Source organism: Coregonus clupeaformis, unplaced genomic scaffold, assembly GCF_020615455.1.
Source record: "Coregonus clupeaformis isolate EN_2021a unplaced genomic scaffold, ASM2061545v1 scaf0639, whole genome shotgun sequence".
In the NCBI taxonomy this organism is placed as follows: Eukaryota; Metazoa; Chordata; class Actinopteri; order Salmoniformes; family Salmonidae; genus Coregonus; species Coregonus clupeaformis.
Window position 1 is genome coordinate 118,792 of NW_025534094.1, and position 23,618 is coordinate 142,409.

Genomic DNA, 23,618 nt, shown 5'->3' on the forward strand with positions numbered 1-23,618 from the left:
TGTTCGTGCAACACGCTGCGCTTTGGTCCGCTTCCTGTAACGACGATCGTGACAGAAAAACCCACCACAACTGGACCAAGCAGCGAGTTGAGGAGCTGAGTGACGAGGGTTGGAGACAGAGGAGCGAGAGGTGGGCGAGAATGATGGAGGCCTGGCCCACGGGGAGGAGAGACCCCCAGAAATTTTTTTAGGGGGGCTCACGACGTCGGGGCAGCAGGAGGCCGCTATGGAGCGGTCCAGCGGGGTTGCAGAGGAGGCCGCCAGGTTACGGGGGCCACTGGTAGAAGAGGGGATGGAAGGTGTGGAGGCACGGCGAGAGGTACTGGGGTGTGTTGCCAGTCCGGTCCGGCCCGTTCCAGATCCCGGTGTAGGGCCAGTGGTGTGTGTCCCTAGTACGGTCCGGTCTGTTCCTGCTCCCCGCATCAAGTCTGTGGTGCGTCTCGTCAGCCCGGCTCTGCCCGTTCCTGCTCCCCGCATCAGGTATGTGGTGCGCGTCGCCAGCCCAGTCCGGCCCATTCCTGCTCCCCGCATCAAGTCTGTGGTGCGTCTCGTCAGTCCGGCTCTGCCCGTTCCTGCTCCCCGCACAAAGCCTACAGTGTACGTCGCCAGCCCAGCCCGGCCTGTCCCTGCTCCACGCACAAAGCCTACGGTGTGCGTCGCCAGCCCAGCCCGGCCTGTCCCTGCTCCACGCACAAAGCCTACGGTGTGCGTCGCCAGCCCAGCCCGGCCTGTCCCTGCTCCACGCACAAAGCCTACGGTGTGCGTCGCCAGCCCAGCCCAGCCCGGCCTGTCCCTGCTCCACGCACAAAGCCTACGGTGTGCGTCGCCAGCCCAGCCCGGCCTGTCCCTGCTCCACGCACCAAACCTACGGTGTGCGTCGCCAGCTCGGCCCGGCCAGTTCCTGCCACTCGCACCAAGTCAGGGAGTACGAGTCGTCAGCCAGGTCCGGCCCGTCGCTGCTCCACGCACCAAGCCAAGGGGGCGCATCGTCAGCCAGGTCCGGTCCGTTCCTGCCTCACGCGCCAAGCCAGGGGTGCGCGTCGTCAGCCTGGTCCAGCCTGTTCCTGCCACTCGCACCAAGCCAGGGGTGCGAGTCGCCAGCCCGGCCCGGGTCCTGCCACTCGCACCAAGCCAGGGGTGCGAGTCGTCAGCCTGGTTCAGCCCGGTCCTGCTACTCGCACCAAGCCCGGGGTGCGAGTCGTCAGCCTGGTAAGACCGGTCAGCTGCTCCACAACGGAGCGTAAGCAATCCGCTCCGTCATTGTCCAGTCCAGATCCAGCCAGCGGGGTCAGACCGGACCAGGGGCGCTATGGGGGGTTGTTTGGAGGGTGGTGGGCAAGGCCGGGGCCAGAACCGCCGCCGAGGAGGTATGCCCGCCCAGCCCTCCCTTGTTTAGCCCTTATTGAGGCGCGGTCGCAGTCCGCGCCTTTAGGGGGGGGTACTGTCACGCTCTGGCTCCGGGACTCTGTATGTTGAGCCAGGGTGTGTTCGTTTCTTTGTGTTCGGTTTCTTGGTTGGGTTGTTCTAGGTTGTTGTATTTCTTTGTTTGAGTGACTCCCAATCAGAGGTAACGAGTGTCAGCTGTTGGCTCGTTGTCTCTGATTGGGAGCCATATTTAAACTGTCTGTTTTCACCTTGTGTTTGTGGGTTTTTGTTCCTAGTCAGTCATTGTCACTGTGGACTTCACGAATCGTTATTTGTTTTGTTGTTTCGTGTTTCGCTTTAATTAAATAAAGCATCATGTTCGTGCAACACGCTGCGCTTTGGTCCGCTTCCTGTAACGACGATCGTGACATACATTAAATTGGCATACGTTATGTTTGGTATGACAGTAGGTTACTTAAGGCAACGCAAATGTCTAGCAACCCAAAGGTTGCGTGTTTGAATCTAATCACGGACAACTTTAGCATTTGAGTTAATTAGTAACTTTGCAACGACTTACTACTTTTTTGCTACTTTGCAACTACTTAACATGTTAGCTATCCCTTCCCCTAACCCTAATCCTAACCTTAACCCTTTAATCTAACTCCTAACCCTCACCTTAACCCCTAACCTAATGTAGCAGGTTATGCTAAAGCAGTCAAATGTAATATATCATACTAAACGGGGCAAAGGAAACTGGTGCGACCAAGACGTAGGATACTATACGTCCTACTATTCGTATTATATTGTACGACCACTATTACGTTGGTAGGCCAATGTAATGTAACCTAACGTAAAGTAACATATCATACTAAATGGAGTGGCATGGATTATAATACGTTTGCTCTGAGACCAGGTTGCAGCGGTCTACACCATGAGGCGAGAGCCAGGGATGTAGTGAGACTTTTTCCAGATGTTTGTCTCTCCACAGTTCTCTGTCTTCCTCTTGCACTGGTAACAGCGGCGGTACTGCTCACACTGGTCAATCAGCAGACTGCTCCCAGACCTGACAGAGACATTAGAGATCAACATCAGAATGTGGTGGTACAGACAGCAGATGTCAACTACAGTGCATTCGGAAAGTATTCAGACCCCTTGACTTTTTCCAAATGTTGTTACGTTACAGCCTTATTCTAAAATGGATTAAATTATTTTTTCCCTCATCAATCTACACACAATACCCCATAATGACAAAGTGAAAATAGGTTTTTAGAAATTTTAGCAAAAAACTGAAATACCTTACTTACAGAAGCATTCAGACCCCTTGCTATGAGACTTGAAATTGAGCTCAGGTGCATCCTGTTTCCATTGATCATCCTTGAGATGTTTCTACAACTTGATTGGAGTCCACCTGTGTTCAATTGATTGGACATGATTTGGAAAGGCACACACCTGTCTATATAAGGTCCCACAGTTGAGAGCTCCGAGACAGGATTGTGTTGAGGCACAGATCTGGGGAGGCGACCAAAAAATGTCTGCAGCATTGAAGGTCCCCAAGAACACAGTGGCCTCCATCATTCTTAAATGGAAGAAGTTTGGAACCACCAAGACTCTTCCTAGAGCTGGCTTCCCGGCCAAACTCAGCAATCGGGGGAGAAGGGCCTTGGTCAGGGAGGTGACCAAGAACCCGATGGTCACTCTGACAGAGCTCCAGAGTTCCAATGTAGAGATGGGAGAACCTTCCAGAAGGACGGAAGCCACTCCTCAGTAAAAGGCACATGACAGCCCGCTTGGAGTTTGCCAAAAGTCACCGAAAGGACTCTCAGACCATGAGAAACAAGATTCTCTGGTCTGATGAAAACCAAGATTGAACTCTTTGGCCTGAATGCCAAGCGTCACATCTGGAGGAACCCTGGCACCATCCCTACTGTGAAGCATGGTGGTGGCAGCATCATGCTGTGGGGATGTTTTTCAGCAGGAGGGACTGGGAGACTAGTCAGGATCGAGGGAAAGATGAACAGAGCAAAGTACAGAGAGATCCTTGATAAAAACCTGCTCCAGAGCGCACAGGACCTCCGACTGGGGTGAAGGTTCACCTTCCAACAGGACAACGACCCTAAGCACACAGCCAAGACAACGCAGGAGTGGCTTCGGGACAAGTCTCTGAATGTCCTTGAGTGGCCCAGCCAGAGCCTGGACTTGAACCCGATCAAACATCTCTGGAGAGACCTGAAAATAGCTGTCCAGCGATGCTCCCCATCCAACCTGACAGAGCTTGAGAGGATCTGCAGAGAAGAATGGGAGAAACTCCCAAATACAGGTGTGCCAAGCTTGTAGCGTCATACCCAAGAAGACTCGTGGCTGTAATCGCTGCCAAAATTGCTGCAACAAAGTATTGAGTAAAGGGTCTGAATACTTATGTAAATGTGATAGTGATGAGTTTTTTTTAAAGAAAGTTGCAAAAAATTAAAAAAAACTGTTTTTGCTTTGTCATTATGGGGTATTGTGTGGATTGATGAGGGGGGAAAACAATTTAATCCATTTTAGAATAAGGCTGTAACGTAAAAAAATTTTGAAAAATAAAAGGGTCTGAATACATTCCGAATGCTATCATGATAGTGATCGACTCAATCAGCCGGTCCCAAATCACTACCCTTTTCTCCCTCTTGACCCTAACCCCAGATGCTAGCATGTCTGAAGGGTCTGTCTAAACAGTGTAGTGGTGTATCTGAAGGGTCTGGATAGATATAAACAGTGTAGTGGTGTATCTGAAGGGTCTGGATAGATATAAACAGTGTAGTGGTGTATCTGAAGGGTCTGTCTAAACAGTGTAGTGGTGTATCTGAAGGGTCTGTCTAAACAGTGTAGTGGTGTATCTGAAGGGTCTGTCTAAACAGTGTAGTGGTGTATCTGAAGGGTCTGGATAGATATAAACAGTGTAGTGGTGTATCTGAAGGGTCTGTCTAAACAGTGTAGTGGTGTATCTGAAGGGTCTGGATAGGTATAAACAGTGTAGTGGTATATCTGAAGGGTCTGTCTAAACAGTGTAGTGGTGTATCTGAAGGGTCTGTCTAAACAGTGTAGTGGTATATCTGAAGGGTCTTGATAGATATAAACAGTGTAGTGGTGTATCTGAAGGGTCTGGATAGGTATAAACAGTGTAGTGGTGATCTGAAGGCTCTGGATAGATATAAACAGTGTAGTGGTGTATCTGAAGGGTCTGGATATATATAAACAGTGTAGTGGTGTATCTGAAGGGTCTGGATAGGTATAAACAGTGTAGTGGTGTATCTGAAGGGTCTGGATAGATATAAACAGTGTAGTGGTGTATCTGAAGGGTCTGGATAGGTATAAACAGTGTAGTGGTGTATCTGAAGGGTCTGGATAGGTATAAACAGTGTAGTGGTGTATCTGAAGGGTCTGGATAGGTATAAACAGTGTAGTGGTGATATGAAGGGTCTGGATAGATATAAACAGTGTAGTGGTATATCTGAAGGGTCTGGATAGATATAAACAGTGTAGTGGTATATCTGAAGGGTCTGGATAGATATAAACAGTGTAGTGGTGTATCTGAAGGGTCTGGATAGATATAAACAGTGTAGTGGTGTATCTGAAGGGTCTGGATAGGTATAAACAGTGTAGTGGGAAAGCTTCCACCATATTGTGTCCACTTCCAGATCTGTAAACATAGAAGGGTTAGAGCTAACCCAGGTTGGGATTTGAGTACATTACCTGATGAATTCCTTCTCCTCTCGGTCTCGGTGGCGTTTCAGGTCAGCGCTGTGTCTCCAGGTCTCCTCCAGCGAGGCCCGCAGGTTATGCAGCTTCTCAAAGCGGTTGATATGGTCGTTTATCAGTCTGCCAGGAGAGAGAGGGAGGAGAAATATAGAAACAGAACATATGTAAAAGACATCTCATATAAAATGGCCTTTAACCTTTAACCATTGCACATAACACTTTTTTCTGCATTCTCATTTTATTCACTCACTTTCTGAATTTCAAGTGGAGAATTTCACCCTCCCCACTCCCCCTTCTCTCCATTACTCCCTCTCTCTCCCTTTCCCCACACCTCTCTCCCCCCTGCCTTCCCCCTTCCACTCACTCCTTCCTGTTCCTGTTGAGCATCTCTCTCTCGTTCTTCTGTTTGGTGCAGCGGTTAAGGAGCTGCTCTTTTCTCTTGTTATTAGCCGTGGTCAGCTGTTCCTGGTAGACCTTCTCCGCCCGCTGCCTCTGCTCTGACAGCCCAGCAGGGGTACAGTCCAGCTGGCCGAACACAGGGCCGTCCGAGTCGGGCTGGCACGCTGGGAGGCCCGTGCCCTGGCACTCCACCTGGTAGATACGTTAGTTAAATAACATCAGTTAGATTTGTGGAGCATCAAGATCATCAGATTACCTTTCTACTCAACCTGGGTGAAGATCACAATCACGGAGGAGCTCACAACTACTGGAAACTCATCTGTCATCTAAAACGACTGGAATCTCTCCTTTCATCTCAACTATGCCTCCCTGTTCTCGGTTAAGATCCATTAGATTAGCAGAGCATGAAGATCACCAGTGTGCTGGGATTGTTTTCTACTCAACCTGGACTAGAAATAGACACCACAGAGGAGCTGGACTACTGTTCAACCTGGACTAGACATAGACACCACAGAGGAGCTGGACTACTGTTCAACCTGGACTAGACATAGACACCACAGAGGAGCTGGACTACTGTTCAACCTGGACTAGACATAGACACCACAGAGGAGCTGGACTACTGTTCAACCTGGACTAGACATAGACACCACAGAGGAGCTGGACTACTGTTCAACCTGGACTACACATAGACACCACAGAGGAGCTGGACTACTGTTCAACCTGGACTAGACATAGACACCACAGAGGAGCTGGACTACTGTTCAACCTGGACTAGACATAGACACCACAGAGGAGCTGGACTACTGTTCAACCTGGACTAGAAATAGACACCACAGAGGAGCTGGAGTACTGTTCAACCTGGATTAGATATAGACACCACAGAGGAGCTGGACTACTGTTCAACCTGGACTAGAAAAAGATACCACAGAGGAGCTTGACTACTGTTCAACCTGGACTAGAAATAGACACCACAGAGGAGCTGGACTACTATTCAACCTGGATTAGACATAGACACCACAGAGGAGCTGGACTACTGTTCAACCTGGACTAGAAATAGACACCACAGATGAGCTGGACTACTGTTCAACCTGGACTAGAAATAGACACCACAGAGGAGCTGGACTACTGTTCAACCTGGACTAGAAATAGACACCACAGACGAGCTGGACTACTGTTCATCCTGGACTAGAAATAGACACCACAGACGAGCTGGATTACTGCTCAACCTGGACTAGAAATAGACACCACAGAGGAGCTGGACTACTGTTCAACCTGGACTAGAAATAGACACCACAGAGGAGCTGGACTACTGTTCAACCTGGACTAGACATAGACACCACAGAGGAGCTGGACTACTGTTCAACCTGGACTAGAAATAGACACCACAGAGGAGCTGGACTACTGTTCAACCTGGACTAGAAATAGACACCACAGAGGAGCTTGACTACTGTTCAACCTGGACTAGAAATAGACACCACAGAGGAGCTGGACTACTGTTCAACCTGGACTAGACATAGACACCACAGAGGAGCTGGATTACTGTTCAACCTGGACTAGAAATAGACACCACAGAGGAGCTTGACTACTGTTCAACCTGGACTAGAAATAGACACCACAGAGGAGCTTGACTACTGTTCAACCTGGACTAGAAATAGACACCACAGAGGAGCTGGACTACTGTTCAACCTGGACTAGACATAGACACCACAGAGGAGCTGGACTACTGTTCAACCTGGACTAGACATAGACACCACAGAGGAGCTGGACTACTGTTCATCCTGGACTAGACATAGACACCACAGAGGAGCTGGACTACTGTTCAACCTGGACTAGAAATAGACACCACAGAGGAGATGGACTACTGTTCAACCTGGATTAGACATAGACACCACAGAGGAGCTGGACTACTGTTCAACCTGGACTAGAAATAGACACCACAGAGGAGCTAGACTACTATTCAACCTGGACTAGAAATAGACACCACAGAGGAGCTGGACTACTGTTCAACCTGGATTAGACATAGACACCACAGAGGAGCTGGACTACTGTTCAACCTGGACTAGAAATAGACACCACAGAGGAGCTGGAGTACTGTTCAACCTGGATTAGATATAGACACCACAGAGGAGCTGGACTACTGTTCAACCTGGACTAGAAAAAGATATCACAGAGGAGCTTGACTACTGTTCAACCTGGACTAGACATAGACACCACAGAGGAGCTGGACTACTGTTCAACCTGGACTAGAAATAGACACCACAGAGGAGCTGGACTACTGTTCAACCTGGACTAGACATAGACACCACAGAGGAGCTGGACTACTGTTCAACCTGGACTAGACATAGACACCACAGAGGAGCTGGACTACTGTTCAACCTGGACTAGAAATATACACCACAGAGGAGCTGGACTACTGTTCAACCTGGACTAGAAATAGACACCACAGAGGAGCTGGACTACTGTTCAACCTGGACTAGAAATAGACACCACAGAGGAGCTGGACTACTGTTCAACCTGGATTAGACATAGACACCACAGAGGAGCTGGACTACTGTTCAAACTGGACTAGAAATAGACACCACAGAGGAGCTGGACTACTGTTCAACCTGGACTAGACATAGACACCACAGACGAGCTGGACTACTGTTCAACCTGGACTAGAAATAGACACCACAGAGGAGCTGGTGTCAAGGTGTGCTGGATGTGGAAGGTGCGGGAATCAGGCGCAGGACACAGAAGCTTCGTACAACAGTCTTTAGTGATTAAATACGAGCAAAAGTGCCCGGAGACGAGCGATACGCACACAGGCGTAAACAAACAGGAAAAATACATAAGCGCACACAAAGTGCGAAAACCTCTCCTAACACACAAGGAGGGAAAACCAATACCGACACGTAGACAGGACGCTCAATAACACACAACACATGACTAACAAAACGAGAACTTATAGGACACATAATCAACGCTAACTAACCACAGGTGTACAACAATCAGACAAAAGCAAACGAACATAGAAACATACAACGGTGGCAGCTAGTACTCCGGGGACGACGACCGCCGAAACCTGCCCGAGCAAGGAGGAGGAGCAGCCTCGGCAGATTCCGTGACAGCTGGACTACTGTTCAACCTGGACTAGAAATAGACACCACAGAGGAGCTGGACTACTGTTCAACCTGGACTAGAAATAGACACCACAGAGGAGCTGGACTACTGTTCAACCTGGACTAGAAATAGACACCACAGAGGAGCTGGACTACTGTTCAACCTGGACTAGACATAGACACCACAGAGGAGCTGGACTACTGTTCAACCTGGACTAGAAATAGACACCACAGAGGAGCTGGACTACTGTTCAACCTGGACTAGAAATAGACACCACAGAGGAGCTGGACTACTGTTCATCCTGGACTAGAAATAGACACCACAGAGGAGCTGGACTACTGTTCAACCTGGACTAGAAATAGACACCACAGAGGAGCTGGACTACTGTTCAACCTGGATTAGAAATAGACACCACAGAGGAGCTGTTCTGCATGTTGTTCCTCCTCTTCTCCTTTATCTCTCTGTTGTTCGTCTTTATGTAGTTCATGTCTAGCTCGACTATCCTTCTTTACCATGCATTTTACCTCCTCTTCCTCCCCATTTCTCCTTCCTCTTTCCCTCCCTCTCTATCTCTTCCCTTCTTTATCTTAAACCTCTCCATCTGTCTCCCCTCCCCTCCCTGATCTGTTAGGTCTGGTAGGTCTGGTCTGGTAGGTCTGGTATGGTAGGTGTGGTCTGGTAGGTCTGTTTTGATAGGTATGGTCTGGTAGGTGTGGTCTGTTCTGGTAGGTATGGTATGGTAGGTGTGGTCTGGTAGGTCTGGTTTGGTAGGTCTGGTCTGGTAGGTCTGGTAGGTAGGGTCTGGTAGGTCTGGTATGGTAGGTCTGGTCTGGTAGGTATGGTCTGGTAGGTCTGGTCTGGTATGGTAGGTATAGTCTGGTAGGTCTGGTCTGGTAGGTCTGGTCTGGTTGGTCTGGCCTGGTAGGTATGGTAGGTCTGGTAGGTCTGGTCTGGTAGGTCTGGTCTGGTAGGTTCTGTTAGGTCTGGTCTGGTAGGTCTGGTCTGGTAGGTCTGGTCTGGTAGGTATGGTCTGGTAGGTATGGTCTGGTAGGTCTGGTAGGTCTGGTCTGGTAGGTATGGTCTTGTAGGTATGGTCTGGTCTGGTAGGTCTGGTAAGTATGGTCTGGTAAGTCTGGTCTGGTGGGTCTGATCTGGTAGGTCTGGTCTGGTAGGGTCTGTTATGTCTGGTCTGGTAGGTCTGGTCTGGTAGGTCTGGTAGGTAGGGTCTGTTAGGTCTGGTGTGGTAGGTCTGGTAGGTAGGGTCTGGTAGGTATGGTCTGGTAGGTCTGGTCTGGTAGGTCTGGTAGGTAGGGTCTGTTAGGTCTGGTCTGGTAGATCTGGTAGGTAGGGTCTGGTAGGTCTGGTCTGGTAGGTATGGTCTGGTAGGTCTGGTCTGGTCTGGTAGGTCTGGTAGGTCTGGTCTGGTAGGTATGGTCTGGTAGGTATGGTCTGGTAGGTCTGGTCTGGTCTGGTAGGTCTGGTCTGGTAGGTATGGTCTGGTAGGTATGCTATAGAATATATTGTAGTATAGCCTCTTACCTGTATATCCAGGGCTTTCTTGTAGCAGCTAGTGTTCTTCTGTTTCAGGTGGAGTTGCTGGGACTTATGCAAGGTGATTCTGTGACACACAACAGCTATTCACACACTGTAGAAACTGAGCAATAGGCTGTACAATGACCACAGCCTTCTGTATGTACAGCAGAGACCACAGGCCTGTTTACATGGCTGCATGGCAACAAGTGCACTTCCTCTTAGACAAACATATTGATGTGGCACCCTACTCCCTTTATAGTGCACTGAAGAGCCCTGGAGAAAACAGAGTAGTGCACTACACAGGGAATGGGGTGCCATCACCTACTCCTGTGCCAGCTGGACCTGGTGTAGCAGGTCGATGAGCTCCTGATCCTGCTGAGTCATGCTGACCTGGTCCTCCCTCCACTCCGCCTGGGCCCGCAGATCCTTCATGTAGCCGCGCTGCTTATGGACCCTGGGAGGGGTGAGGGGACGGCCCCCGAAGATGTACGAACCCTGTGGGGGGGAGGAGGTGTGTGTGAGTGGGGGGGTTCAACATCATCACAACATCATTAATTGATTAGTTTACACCAGGGCTGCCCAACCCTCTTCCTGTACATCTACCGTCCTGTGGGTTTTCAGTCCAACCCTCTTCCTGTACATCTACCGTCCTGTGGGTTTTCAGTCCAACCCTCTTCCTGGAGATCTACCGTCCTGTGGGTTTTCAGTCCAACCCTCTTCCTGGAGATCTACCGTCCTGTGGGTTTTCAGTTCAACCCTAATTTAACACACCTGATTCTACTTATTAGCTGCTCAACAAGACCTTAACTAGCTGAATCAGATATGCTAAATTAGGGTTGGACTGAAAACCTACAGGACAGTAGATCTCCAGGAAGAGGGTTGGGCAGCCCTGCTTTAGACCATTGGCTAAGTGTAGCAACTGTGCATAGACCTCTGCATGCTAAATGCAGCAACTGAAAAGCCGTGAACCATTTGAACTCTAGAATATTTAAACCCCCTGAGGAACAGTGTGCTGATTGGACAAGGCCTGGGCTCACATGGAAGTGGGAGGAGCAAGCAACCTTCTTCTCCTTCATGGCTTCAGACACTCCCAGGTTGAACGCTGCCACCTTCTGGTTGTTCTCACGTTTCTCCAGACGGTCCGCCTAACACACACACACACACACACACACCACATCACAGATACACACACACACCACATCACAGATACACACACCACCACACCATATCACAGATACACACACACACCACATCACAGATACACACACCACCACACCACATCACAGATACACACACACACCACATCACAGATACACACACCACCACACCATATCACAGATACACACACCACCACACCACATCACAGATACACACACCACCACACCATATCACAGATACACACACCACCACACCATATCACAGATACACACACCACAACACCACATCACAGATACACACACCACCACACCACATCACAGATACACACACCACCACACCACATCACAGATACACACACCACCACACCACATCACAGAAACACACACCACCACACCACATCACAGATACACACACACACACACCACATCACAGATACACACACCACCACACCACATCACAGATACACACACACACACACACACACACACACACAGAGGGACCACACACAGGCTCAGTGTCACCTCACTACTGAGTTTAATCTGACTACTGAGTTTAATCTGACTACTGAGTTTAATCTGACTGCAGGACTAAAACAGAAGTACAAATGCAGACTTTCCCCCTTGGTTTGTGCTGTGGTGGAGACCTCTGTGGGCTATACTCGGCCTTGTCTCAGGATTGTAAGTTGGTGGTTGAGGATATCCCTCTGGTGGTGCGGGGGCTGTGCTTTGGCAGAGTGGGTGGGGTTATATCCTTCCTGTTTGGCCCTGTCCGGGGGTTTCTTCGGATGGGGCCACAGTGTCTCCGGACCGCTCCTGTCTCAGCCTCCAGTATTTATGCTGCAGTAGTTTATGTGTCGGGGGGCTGGGGTTAGTTGGTTATACCTGGAGTACTTCTCCTGTCTTATCCAGTGTCCTGTGTGAATTTAAGTATGCTCTCTCTAATTCTCTCGTTCTCTCTTTCTCTCTGAGAACCTGAGCCCTAGGACCATACGTCAGGACTACCGGGCATGCTGACACCTTGCTGTCCCCAGTCCGCCTGGCCTTGCTGCTATTCCAGTTTCAACTGTTCTGCCTGCGGTTACGAAACCCCTACCTGTCCCAGACCTGCTGTTTTCAACTCTTAATGATCGGCTATGAAAAGCCAACTGAGAGACCTGAGCCCTAGGACCATACGTCGGGACTACCGGCCGTGGTGACTCCTTGCTGTCCCCAGTCCGCCTGGCCTTGCTGCTATTCCAGTTTCAACTGTTCTGCCTGCGGTTATGGAACCCCTACCTGTCCCAGACCTGCTGTTTTCAACTCTTAATGATCGGCTATGAAAAGCCAACTGAGATTTATTCCTGATTATTATTTGACCATGCTTGTCACTTATGAACATTTTTGAACATCTTGGCATGGTTCTGTTATAATCTCCACCCGGCACAGCCAGAAGAGGACTGGCCACCCCTCATAGCCTGGTTCCTCTCTAGGTTTCTTCCTAGGTTTTGGCCTTTCTAGGGAGTTTTTCCTAGCCACCGTGCTTCTACACCTGCATTACTAGCTGTTTGGGGTTTTAGGCTGGGTTTCTGTAAAGCACTTCGAGATATTAGCTGATGTAAGAAGGGCTATATAAAATAAAATTGATTGATTGATTGGTTTGTAGTCCAGGACTATTCTGTCTATTTATCATTCCAAGACACAGAATAAAAGACAACATGTAACATGTTCCTCATCTCATGGTCAGAGCATCATCAGAGTGGTGTTGGCCTCACCTGCTCCCTCTGCAGGTAGCACTGGTCTCTGCGCTGCTCGTTGACCAGTAACACCCTCTCCTCCTCCTGCTGTTCCCTCAGCCTCTCTTCTGCCAGGTAATGGGGGATGTTACGCTGGGCACGCTGCATGCACAGGTAACACAACTCCTATAGGGAAGGATAGGGGATGTTATATACACAGGTAACAACTCCTATAGGGAAGGATAGGTGATGTTATATACACAGGTAACAACTCCTATAGGGAAGGATAGGTGATGTTATACTGTATACACAGGTAACAACTCCTATAGGGAAGGATAGGTGATGTTATACTGTATACACAGGTAACAACTCCTATAGGGAAACACACAGTTATTGATTGATTGATGAATTGATTGATTGATTTATACCCCTCACACACACTCACAAAAGCAGAGTGTCCGGCACACACACACACACACACACACCTGTCCAGCCCGGTTGTGGTCGACACAGGGAACGTCCAGGTGAGAGTCCCCCCTCTTCACCTTCCCCTGCTTCAGAGCAGCGCCCTGCAGTGGTAGGATAGACACTGTGGACCTACAGAACAGCAGGTTGGAAACAGATAGCAGTCCTGGGTTATCTTTCAGCTCAGGGGCTATTCGACCGCAGTCCTGGGTTATCTTTCAGCTCAGGGGCTATTCAACCACAGTCCTGCATTATCTTTCAGCTCAGGGGCTATTCGACCGCAGTCCTGGGTTATCTTTCAGCTCAGGGGCTATTCGACCGCAGTCTTGGGGGACCAAAATACTTCTGGTTATGTACCCCAAATGGCACCCTATTCCCATAGTGCACTACGTTTGACCAAAAGTAGTGCACTATATAGGGAATAGGGTGCCATTTGGGATGCAGACAGTGTCTGTATGGACGGAGGAACGTCCAGAGGGGTTTAGTTTCAGAGCCCAGGGCCACGGGGCCGCTGTGGGGGTACAGGGCAGGCCAAACCTCAGGGCCCTCAGCTCAGGGCTCACTGTCTGAATGATCAGGTGGTGACAGGTGAGGGACTGTCCCACACAGGGAGCGCTGCATCATTCATGGAGCTACTGCCCCAGGACAGTAACACAAGTACCCTCTCCTAGACTCCTGCAGATTGCCCAGGGGTGCGTTCCAATAATAGCTCCTGCGAAACTTGTTCACTACCCATCAATCTAAAAGCATTGAGTTGGAGGCATGGGGCTAGTGGGAGTTTCCACCATGTTTCTTACACCAGTCTTTTCCTTTCAAATCAGTGAAGGGAAGTGAACAAGTGCACACTTTGGGAGGAAGGAGAGATCATTTGGACATAGCCTAGGTATTGGGTCAGAGAGCTAACACAAGTCTTCAGGTCTTAGTCAAGGCTACTCATTGAATTTAACTTATTTTTGGGTCATAGAGCTAATGCAATTCTTCAGGTCTCATACCAGGTTACTCACTGAATTTAACTTATTATTGGGAAAAACATATACAACTAGATATACAGTTGAAGTCGTAAGTTTACATACACTTGGGTTGGAGTCATTAAAACTCGTTTTTCAACCACTCCACAAATTTCTTGTTAACAAACTATAGTTTTGGCAAGTCGGTTAGGACATCTACTTTGTGCATGACACAAGTAATTTTTCCAACAATTGTTTAGAGACAGATTATTTCACTTATAATTCACTGTATCACAATTCCAGTGGGTCAGAAGTTTACATACACTAAGTTGACTGTGCCTTTAAACAGCTTGGAAAATTCCAGGAAATGATGTCATGGCTTTAGAAACTTCTGATAGGCTAATTGACATCATTTGAGTCAATTGGAGGTGTACCTGTGGATGTATTTCAAGGCCTACCTTCAAACTCATTGCCTCTTTGCTTGACATCATGGGAATATCAAAATAAATAAGCCAATACCTCAGAAAAAGAATTGTAGACCTCCACAAGTCTGGTTCATACATGGGACAAAGATCTTACTTTTTGGAGAAATGTCCTCTGGTCTGATGAAACAAAAATATAACTGTTTGGCCATAATGACCATCGTTATGTTTGGAGGAAAAAGGGGGAGCTTGCAAGCCGAAGAACACCATCCCAACCGTGAAGCACGGGGGTGGCAGCATCATGCTGTGGGGGTGCTTTGCTGCAGGAGGGCCTGGTGCACTTCACAAAATAGATGGCATCATGAGGAAGGAAAATTATGTGGATATATTGAAGCAACATCTCAAGACACTAGTCAGGAAGTTAAAGCTTGGTCGCAAATGGGTCTTCCAAATGGATAATGACCCCAAGCATACTTCCAAAGTTGTGGCAAAATGGCTTAAGGACAACAAAGTCAAGGTATTGGAGTGGCCATCACAAAGCCCTGACCTCAATCCTATAGAACATTTGAGGGCAGAACTGAAAAAGCGTGTGTGAGCAAGGAGGCCTACAAACCTGACTCAGTTACACCAGCTCTGTCAGGAGGAATGGGCAAAAATTCACCCAATTTATTGTGGGAAGCTTGTGGAAGGCTACCGAAATGTTTGACCCAAGTTAAACAATTTAAAGGCAATGCTACCAAATACTAATTGAGTGTATGTAAACTTCTGACCCACTGGGAATTTGATGAAATAAATAAAAGCTTAAATAAATAATTATATCTACTATTATGGTGGTCCTCTGTAGCTCAATTGGTAGTGAATGGCACTTGTAACGCCAGGGTAGTGGGTTCGATCCCCGGTACCACCCATACGTAAAAAGGTATGCAAACATGACTGTAAGTCGCTTTGGATAAAAGCTAAGACAGGGAATTTTTACTAGGATTAAATGTCAGTAATTGTGAAAAACTGAGTTTAAATGTATTTGGCTAAGGTGTAAGTACATTTCTGACTTCAACTGTACATTGGATCCCTAGAGGATAGCACTTAGAAGTGCTGATTAAAACACTTGTTTCCAAACTGGTTTTCTGTTACATTATGCAATCCGCCGTAGGCTGGGAGTGGGGTGTTGTGATACTGTCCTGGATTAACAGGTTTAGAGGAGAGACCAACCAGGGTGTTGTGATACTGTCCTGGATTAACAGGTTTAGAGGAGAGACCAACCAGGGTTTTGTGTTACTGTCCTGGATTAACAGGTTTAGTGGAGAGAACAACCAGGGTTTTGTGTTACTGTCCTGGATTAACAGGTTTAGAGGAGAGACCAAGCAGGGTTTTGTGTTACTGTCTTGGATTAACATGTTTAAAGGAGAGACCAACCAGGGTGTTATGTTACTGTCTTGGATTAACAGGTTTAGAGGAGAGACCAACCAGGGTTTTGTGTTACTGTCCTGGATTAACAGGTTTAGAGGAGAGACCAAGCAGGGTTTTGTGTTACTGTCTTGGATTAACAGGTTTAAAGGAGAGACCAAGCAGGGTTTTGTGTTACTGTCTTGGATTAACAGGTTTAGAGGAGAGACCAACCAGGGTTTTGTGTTACTGTCCTGGATTAACAGGTTAAGAGTAGAGACCAACCAGGGTTTTGTGTTACTGTCTTGGATTAACAGGTTTAGAGGAGAGACCAACCAGGGTTTTGTGTTACTGTCTTGGATTAACAGGTTTAGTGGAGAGAGCAACCAGGGTTTTGTGTTACTGTCCTGGATTAACAGCTTTAGAGGAGAGACCAACCAGGGTTTTGTGTTACTGTCCTGGATTAACAGGTTTAGAGGAGAGACCACCCAGGGTTTTGTGTTACTGTCTTGGATTAACAGGTTTAGAGGAGAGACCAACCAGGGTCTTGTGTCACTCACTATCCTGGGACATGTCCCAAATGGCACGCTATACCCTGTGTAGTGCACTACTTTTGACGAGGGCCCTACATAACATATGGAATAGGGTGCCATTTGGGATGCAGCCTATTTATGTGTGGTGATCTCGTTCATTCACCATGGTCAGTAGGAGATGAGGTTAGCAGTGAGGCGACAATAGCTGGGGATAGCATTGAGACCAACAATAGCTGGGGTTAGCAGGGAGGCCGACAATAGCTGGGGTTAGCAGTGAGTCCGACAATAACATGGGTTAGCATTGAGGCCGACAATAGCTGGGGTTAGCATTGAGGCCGACAATAGCTGGGGTTAGCAGTAAGGCCTACAATAGCTGGGGTTAGCAGTGAGGCCGACAATAGCTGGGGTTAGCATTGAGGCCGACAATAGCTGGGGTTAGCAGTGAGGCCGACAGTTACAGTACCTGTCAGTGTTGGTCTCTGCTGGAGGTCTGGGCTCAAGGTCATCAGTGAGAATGATCCCGTTAACCTTGGCTGGGCCCAGGGTGTGTCTGGATCTGGACCGCGGAGTCACCGGCGATTCTGGGTACACATGGTAACATAACAATAGGGGAGAGAAATATATGTTCTGGGATACGCCCCTAAATCTAGATAATGTTATATTAGTTTATCTTTGTCTCCAACACAGGGTTATCAAGGTCAAGTGAGCCCAACACATATCTCTCACCAGAGACGTTATGCCCATTTAAACCCCTCAATCTGATCAAGATATACACTGAATTCATCCAAAGCAATTGAATAAGGCCATCAGTTGAATTTGGCCATAAAAACCCTTAAGGTTTTAAGAGGACCAGATTACACCACTGTCTCTCCCTCACCACCATTCTCCTCCTTCCTGTCTGAGTTTGTCTGGACCTGGGCTAGGGTCTCCTCTCCCCAGTCCTTCCCCCGCTGTTCGGAGGAGATCTTAGGGAGGATGATGGTGTTGCTGGTCCCTGGTCCCTGTATACTGGATCCTCTCCCAAACAGGAGAGAGTTGCTGGTGCCAGGTCTCTGGGATAGAGAGTGGAGTAGGGAGGATTGACATCAACACAAATACAAACGCAGATGCACTTGTACAATCATACACACCTGCTCTCTCTCTGTCTCTCGCATGCACGCACACACACACAGACAAACACACACAAACACACACATACTGTACAAACACACACATACTGTACACACACACACACACACCCCCTACCGCCACCCAATCCCCATCCCCCACACACACACTATCTACATTACATATCTAATCCACCCTACTGACATTGGAGAGAGCCCGGAGCAGCTTCCCACTGCCGTCCATGGCGGTGACAAAGTCGTGGTAGAACTTCATCTTGACTTTGCTCTGGCAGAACGACAGCTCTCCGATGGCGTGGACGGTGAAGAGGACTGAGCGTCCGGCGGCAACGGCTCTCAGCAACACCAGCAGAGTCTCTCTCACACAGCCCTCCACCACGTGACGCTCAAACGGGCTCTCCACAGACAGGGCTGTGAAGTTGAGCTGGACCACTGGCACGTCCCCTGCTGTGATGACAGATGGATGGCACACATTCCTAGTGCTAGTGTAATGGATTCCTGTGATGATTAACCCGCTTGTCTGAGACCTGAAGAGTTGTGTTAGTTATCCAACTTAAAGCTATAGGCTTTAGCTCAGCGGGCTAACACAGTCGTTCATAGACAGACAACCTGGGTTGGATATGGATCAGGCTCTCCACAGACAGACACATTAACACCAATATATCTATCTCTATTCCATTCCTAACAGGCTCTCCACAGACAGACACATTAACACACCAAGATATCTATCTCTATTCCATTCCCAACAGGCTCTCCACAGACAGACACATTAACACCAAGATATCTATCTCTATTCCATTCCCAACAGGCTCTCCACAGACAGACACATTAACACACCAAGATATCTATCTCTATTCCATTCCCAACAGGCTCTCCACAGACAGACACATTAACACCAAGATATCTATCTCTATTCCATTCCCAACAGGCTCTCCACAGACAGACACATTAACACCAAGATATCTATCTCTATTCCATTCCCAACAGGCTCTCCACAGACAGACACATTAACACCAAGATATCTATCTCTATTCCATTCCCAACAGGCTCTCCACAGACAGACACATTAACACCAAGATATCTATCTCTATTCCATTCTCAACAGGCTCTCCACAGACAGACACATTAACACACCAAGATATCTATCTCTATTCCATTCTCAACAGGCTCTCCACAGACAGACACATTAACACACCAAGATATCTATCTCTATTCCATTCCCAACAGGCTCTCCACAGACAGACACATTAACACACCAAGATATCTATCTCTATTCCCTTCCTAACAGGCTCTCCACAGACAGACACATTAACACACCAAGATATCTATCTCTATTCCATTCCCAACAGGCTCTCCACAGACAGACACATTAACACACCAAGATATCTATCTCTATTCCATTCCCAACAGGCTCTCCACAGACAGACACATTAACACACCAAGATATCTATCTCTATTCCATTCCCAACAGGCTCTCCACAGACAGGGCTGTATAGTTGAGCTGGACCAGTGGCACGTCCCCTGCAGTGATGACGGACGGACAGATGGATGGCACAGGCACACACACGGAAATGCAATGACTAGAACGGACGGACGGTTATTGTGTTGTTCCTGCTAAAAGCAACACCTGGATCTAGACACACAGGGTTTTCTCATTCATTCCCATTCATCATACTGTTTCTATGGGACACATTGCTGGTCTCAGTGTAACATACTGTTTCTATGGGACACATTATACCAGTGTAACATACTGTTTCTATGGGACACATTGCTGGTCTCAGTGTAACATACTGGAAGTGGTTCATTAAACAAACCACATTTATGGGATGATTAACATTGAAACCGCTTTCCTGGGACCTGAAGAATTGTATTAGTTCCCCAAGCTAATGCCTAGGCTTTAGCTCAGCGGGCTATCAGAACAATATTGTATAGCACACAGACACACAACTCAGGCTTGATATCTGCGGTCGCTCACATAAGCGTGCCAGCATTGACAGAAGATGTCTTGTGTGTGTGTGTGTGTGTGTGTGTGTGTGTGTCTGTGTGCGTACTCATGTGTGTGTGTGTGTGTGTGTGTGTGCTTGGCCCATCGCCACTCACCTGCAGACAGTGGTTTGACCTGCTTGAGCCCGTGTGACTGGGACAGCTTCTCAGAGAGCAGGAAGACGGGTCGCTGGATCAAAACAAACTTGTTGCCTACGTCCAGCTTCTGCTGAGAGAAGGTGAAGGTTCCCAGGCCTGGGATGTAGACCCCCTGGACAGACAGACAGACAGACAGACACAAACAACAAGTTCTCAACCAGTTCTCCTAGACCTGATGATGACTATAGCTGAAGGACGTCATGGTAACGCCTCTACTATTTATGATATGTTCACTTTCCTAATGCCTAGCCTAACTTTCCTCAGAGCTGAAAGATGTCTTAATCTCACTGAAAATCAGGCCATAGAATAGTTGCCAGCTTCAAATCTATGTTACATGCAAAATAGTCCAATTTCAGAGTTTATAGTCATACTCTATGACCAGGGGCGTCGCCACACACAATACACACACACACACACATAATACACACACACACACACACACACACAATACACACACACACAATACACACTCACACAATACACACACACAATACACACACACACAATACGAGACCAAAAATTTAAAGTAAGCAACAACAAAAAGAGTTGACTGAAATCATTCCAATCCCAATTAAAATGCAACAGCTGTTTACCGTATTGGCTGACTGGCTGGCTTTACTGGCTGACTGGCATCGCTCAGAGAGCAGCTGGCACCCTGTGCCCTTTTCCTCTCACTTTCAGAAAGCAGAGACAGTGCCCGTTTTCTTTGCCAGTCAGCCGTTTAGGCAGTGCGCCGATTGCTTTGAGATTGATGTCGGCATTTGAACTCGGCCTTGTAAGCCTTGTTGTAATCTGATAGCCAGGGGTTAATTGAATTGGGAATTGGGAGGTGAGGGAGCCGTCGTTTTTTTGGTGACCATTCGAAATCAAAAGCTATTTTATTGCTATTAAAATATAGGCTGTGATAGTTGTAGGCCTAATTGATATTTGTATTAATTTGCCCTGTAGGCTAGTGCAATTTTGGTTTCATGTATTGCTATGAAAATAAACACAACTGAACAACTTGCTATTTAGAGCATTTCCCAAAAATACATGTCCTGTTATTGGCTTCAAAGACAATAACAATTGTAGGCTATAACAAATGTACATTGTCATACAGTGAGTGAATGATAATTGACATAACGTCTTGCTGTAGACCTACTTCATCGTCCCTTCCTGTAGCCTACCTGCCTCTGGAATCATGCATTTCCACCTCTCACTCTATCAATCTTGCTTGTCCATCTTCCTCAATTAAAATGAGATATTTTTACAGATCCATCTTGTTGGCAAAACGTCATTAAATATTGCTAACTTATTTAGCTATAGTGAAGATGTAAGGTTGTTTTTTAACTATAATAATCACCCAGATAATCCAACTGCTTAAGCAACATAATAGTTCACGGGAGGGAAAATGCGGGAGCGGCCCCTTCTTTGGCTACTACGTTGCAATCAATATTCTCAGCGCCACCTTGTTGATACAATGTTTCAATATTCGCAGAAAGTTTCCCTTCCCTGGCGATGAATGAAAATGCAAAAATGAACTGGGCGCACACATGAGGAACATCTCTGAATGCAACGCAACGAGACAATGTTGGTGGGAAGCACACGAGACAATGACACTGTCATGGTACACTGTAGGCCTCGCCGTTCCACAAGGGTGGCTTCATACAGCCTATAGCGGGGATCGGCAAACCTTTTTCATGTGGAGCGCCAATTTACAATTGATCCTACCATTTCTAAAGATCTGCGTACCAGTTATGATTTTCATATATGCATTGTAGGCTATCTAACTGTGCCCAAAACACTTCGAACTGCCCACAAACGAAATAATTACATTCAGTGCATTCGGAAAGTATTCGGACCTGTTCCAGATTTTGTTACATTACAGCCTTATTCTAAAATTGATTACATTTCCCTCATCAATCCACACACAATACCCCATAATGACAAAGCAAAAACAGGTTTTTAGAAATGTTTGCCAATTTATATATTTTTAACTGAAATATTACATTTACATAAGTATTCAGACCCTTCACTCAGTACTTTGTTGAAGCACCTTTGGCAGCGATTACAGCCTCGAGTCTTCTTGGGTATGATGCTAGAAGCTTGGCACACCTGTATTTGGGGAGTTTCTCCCATTCTTCTCTGCAGATCCTCTCAAGCTCGGTCAGGTTGGATGGGGAGCGTCACTGCACAGCTATTTTTAGGTCTCTCCAGAGATGTTCGATCGGGTTCAAGTCAGGGCTCTGGCTGAATCACTCAAGGACATTCAGTCACTTGTCCCGAAGCCACTCCTGCGTTGTCTTGGCTGTGTACTTATGGTAGTTGTCCTGTTGGAAGGTGAACCTTCGCCCCAGTCTGAGGTCCTGAGCGCTCTGGAACAGGTTTTCATCAAGGATCTTTCTGAACTTTGCTCCGTTCATCTTTCCCTCGATCCTGACTAGTCTCCCAGAAAAACATCCCCACAGCATGATGCTGCCACCACCATGCTTCACCGTAGGGATGGTGCCAGGTTTCCTCCAGACGTGACGCTTGGTATTCAGGCCAAAATGTTCAATCTTGGTTTCATCAGACCAGAGAATCTTATTTCTCATGGTCTGAGAGTCCTTTAGGTGCCTTTTGGCAAACTCCAAGCGGGCTGTCATATGTATTTTACTGAGGAGTGGCTTCACTCCTGGTCTTGGTGGTTCCAAACTTCTTCCATTTAGGAATGATGGAGGCCACTGTGTTCTTGGGGACCTTCAATGCTGCAGAAATTTTTTGGTACCCTTCCCCAGATCTGTGCCTAGACACAATCCTGTCTCGGAGCTCTACGGACAATTCCTTCGACCTCATGGCTTGGTTTTTGCTCTGACATGCACTGTCAACTGTGGGACCTTATATGGACAGGTGTGTGCCTTTCCAAATCATGTCCAATCAATTTAATTTACCACAGGTGGACTCCAATCAAGTTGTAGAAACATCTCAAGGATCATCAATGGAAACAGGATGCACCTGAGCTCAATTTCGAGTCTCATAGCAAAGTTTCTGAATTCATATGTAAATAAGATATTTCTGTTTTTGCTTTGTCACTATGGGGTATTGTGTGTAGACTGATGAGAAAAAAATATCTAATCCATTTTAGATTAAGGCTGTAATGTAACAAAATGTGGAAAAAGGGAAGGGGTCTGAATACTTTCCGAATGCACTGTAGCTGGCTGCTAGACAGAGGCGCTGTCCATTCATCACCACGTCACGGAGCTCCACAATGCCTGTACCGAGGCGCTGTCCATTCATCACTACGTCACGGCGCTCCACAATGCCTGTACCGAGGCGCTGTCCATTCATCACCACGTCACGGAGCTCCACAATGCCTGTACCGAGGCGCTGTCCATTCATCACCACGTCACGGAGCTCCACAATGCCTGTACCGAGGCGCTGTCCATTCAGCGGTGCTGAATCACGGGCGTGGCCTTAGCGCCCTTTAGAAAGGCATGTGTAGATGTTCCTTTTGTATTTCGTGATTTTCGTCATTCTTTAGTCGAGTTTCTCTTCATGCGTCCCTGTCGATTGTAAGCCTACTGTGAGTAAGTCTGATGTAGGCTATGCCTTTTATTTCAATGCCAGTGGAGTAAAGTACT

The 23,618-nt window shown here is 47.5% G+C and overlaps 1 protein-coding gene across 3 annotated transcripts in view; it reads right to left on the bottom strand.

Annotated features, from left to right (window-relative positions):
• Window positions 1–2,028: 2,028 nt before the first annotated feature.
• Window positions 2,029–23,618, bottom strand: part of LOC121546628 (coiled-coil domain-containing protein 81-like) — a 96,531-nt gene continuing 74,941 nt past the window's right edge. For 2 of the 3 annotated variants that reach the window (XM_045216202.1, XM_045216204.1), the window contains 12 exons: window positions 19,978–20,131; window positions 18,065–18,324; window positions 17,631–17,805; window positions 17,217–17,334; window positions 13,489–13,600; window positions 13,043–13,189; window positions 11,172–11,279; window positions 10,460–10,629; window positions 10,141–10,219; window positions 5,465–5,691; window positions 5,095–5,220; window positions 2,029–2,428 (listed from right to left, as the gene is read on the bottom strand). In XM_045216202.1, coding sequence (XP_045072137.1) covers window positions 2,290–2,428; window positions 5,095–5,220; window positions 5,465–5,691; window positions 10,141–10,219; window positions 10,460–10,629; window positions 11,172–11,279; window positions 13,043–13,189; window positions 13,489–13,600; window positions 17,217–17,334; window positions 17,631–17,805; window positions 18,065–18,324; window positions 19,978–20,131 — 1,815 coding nt within the window. In that variant the 3' untranslated portion in view covers window positions 2,029–2,289. The remainder of the gene's footprint in view (window positions 2,429–5,094; window positions 5,221–5,464; window positions 5,692–10,140; window positions 10,220–10,459; window positions 10,630–11,171; window positions 11,280–13,042; window positions 13,190–13,488; window positions 13,601–17,216; window positions 17,335–17,630; window positions 17,806–18,064; window positions 18,325–19,977; window positions 20,132–23,618) is intronic. The other variant, XM_045216203.1, reaches the window with a different exon arrangement.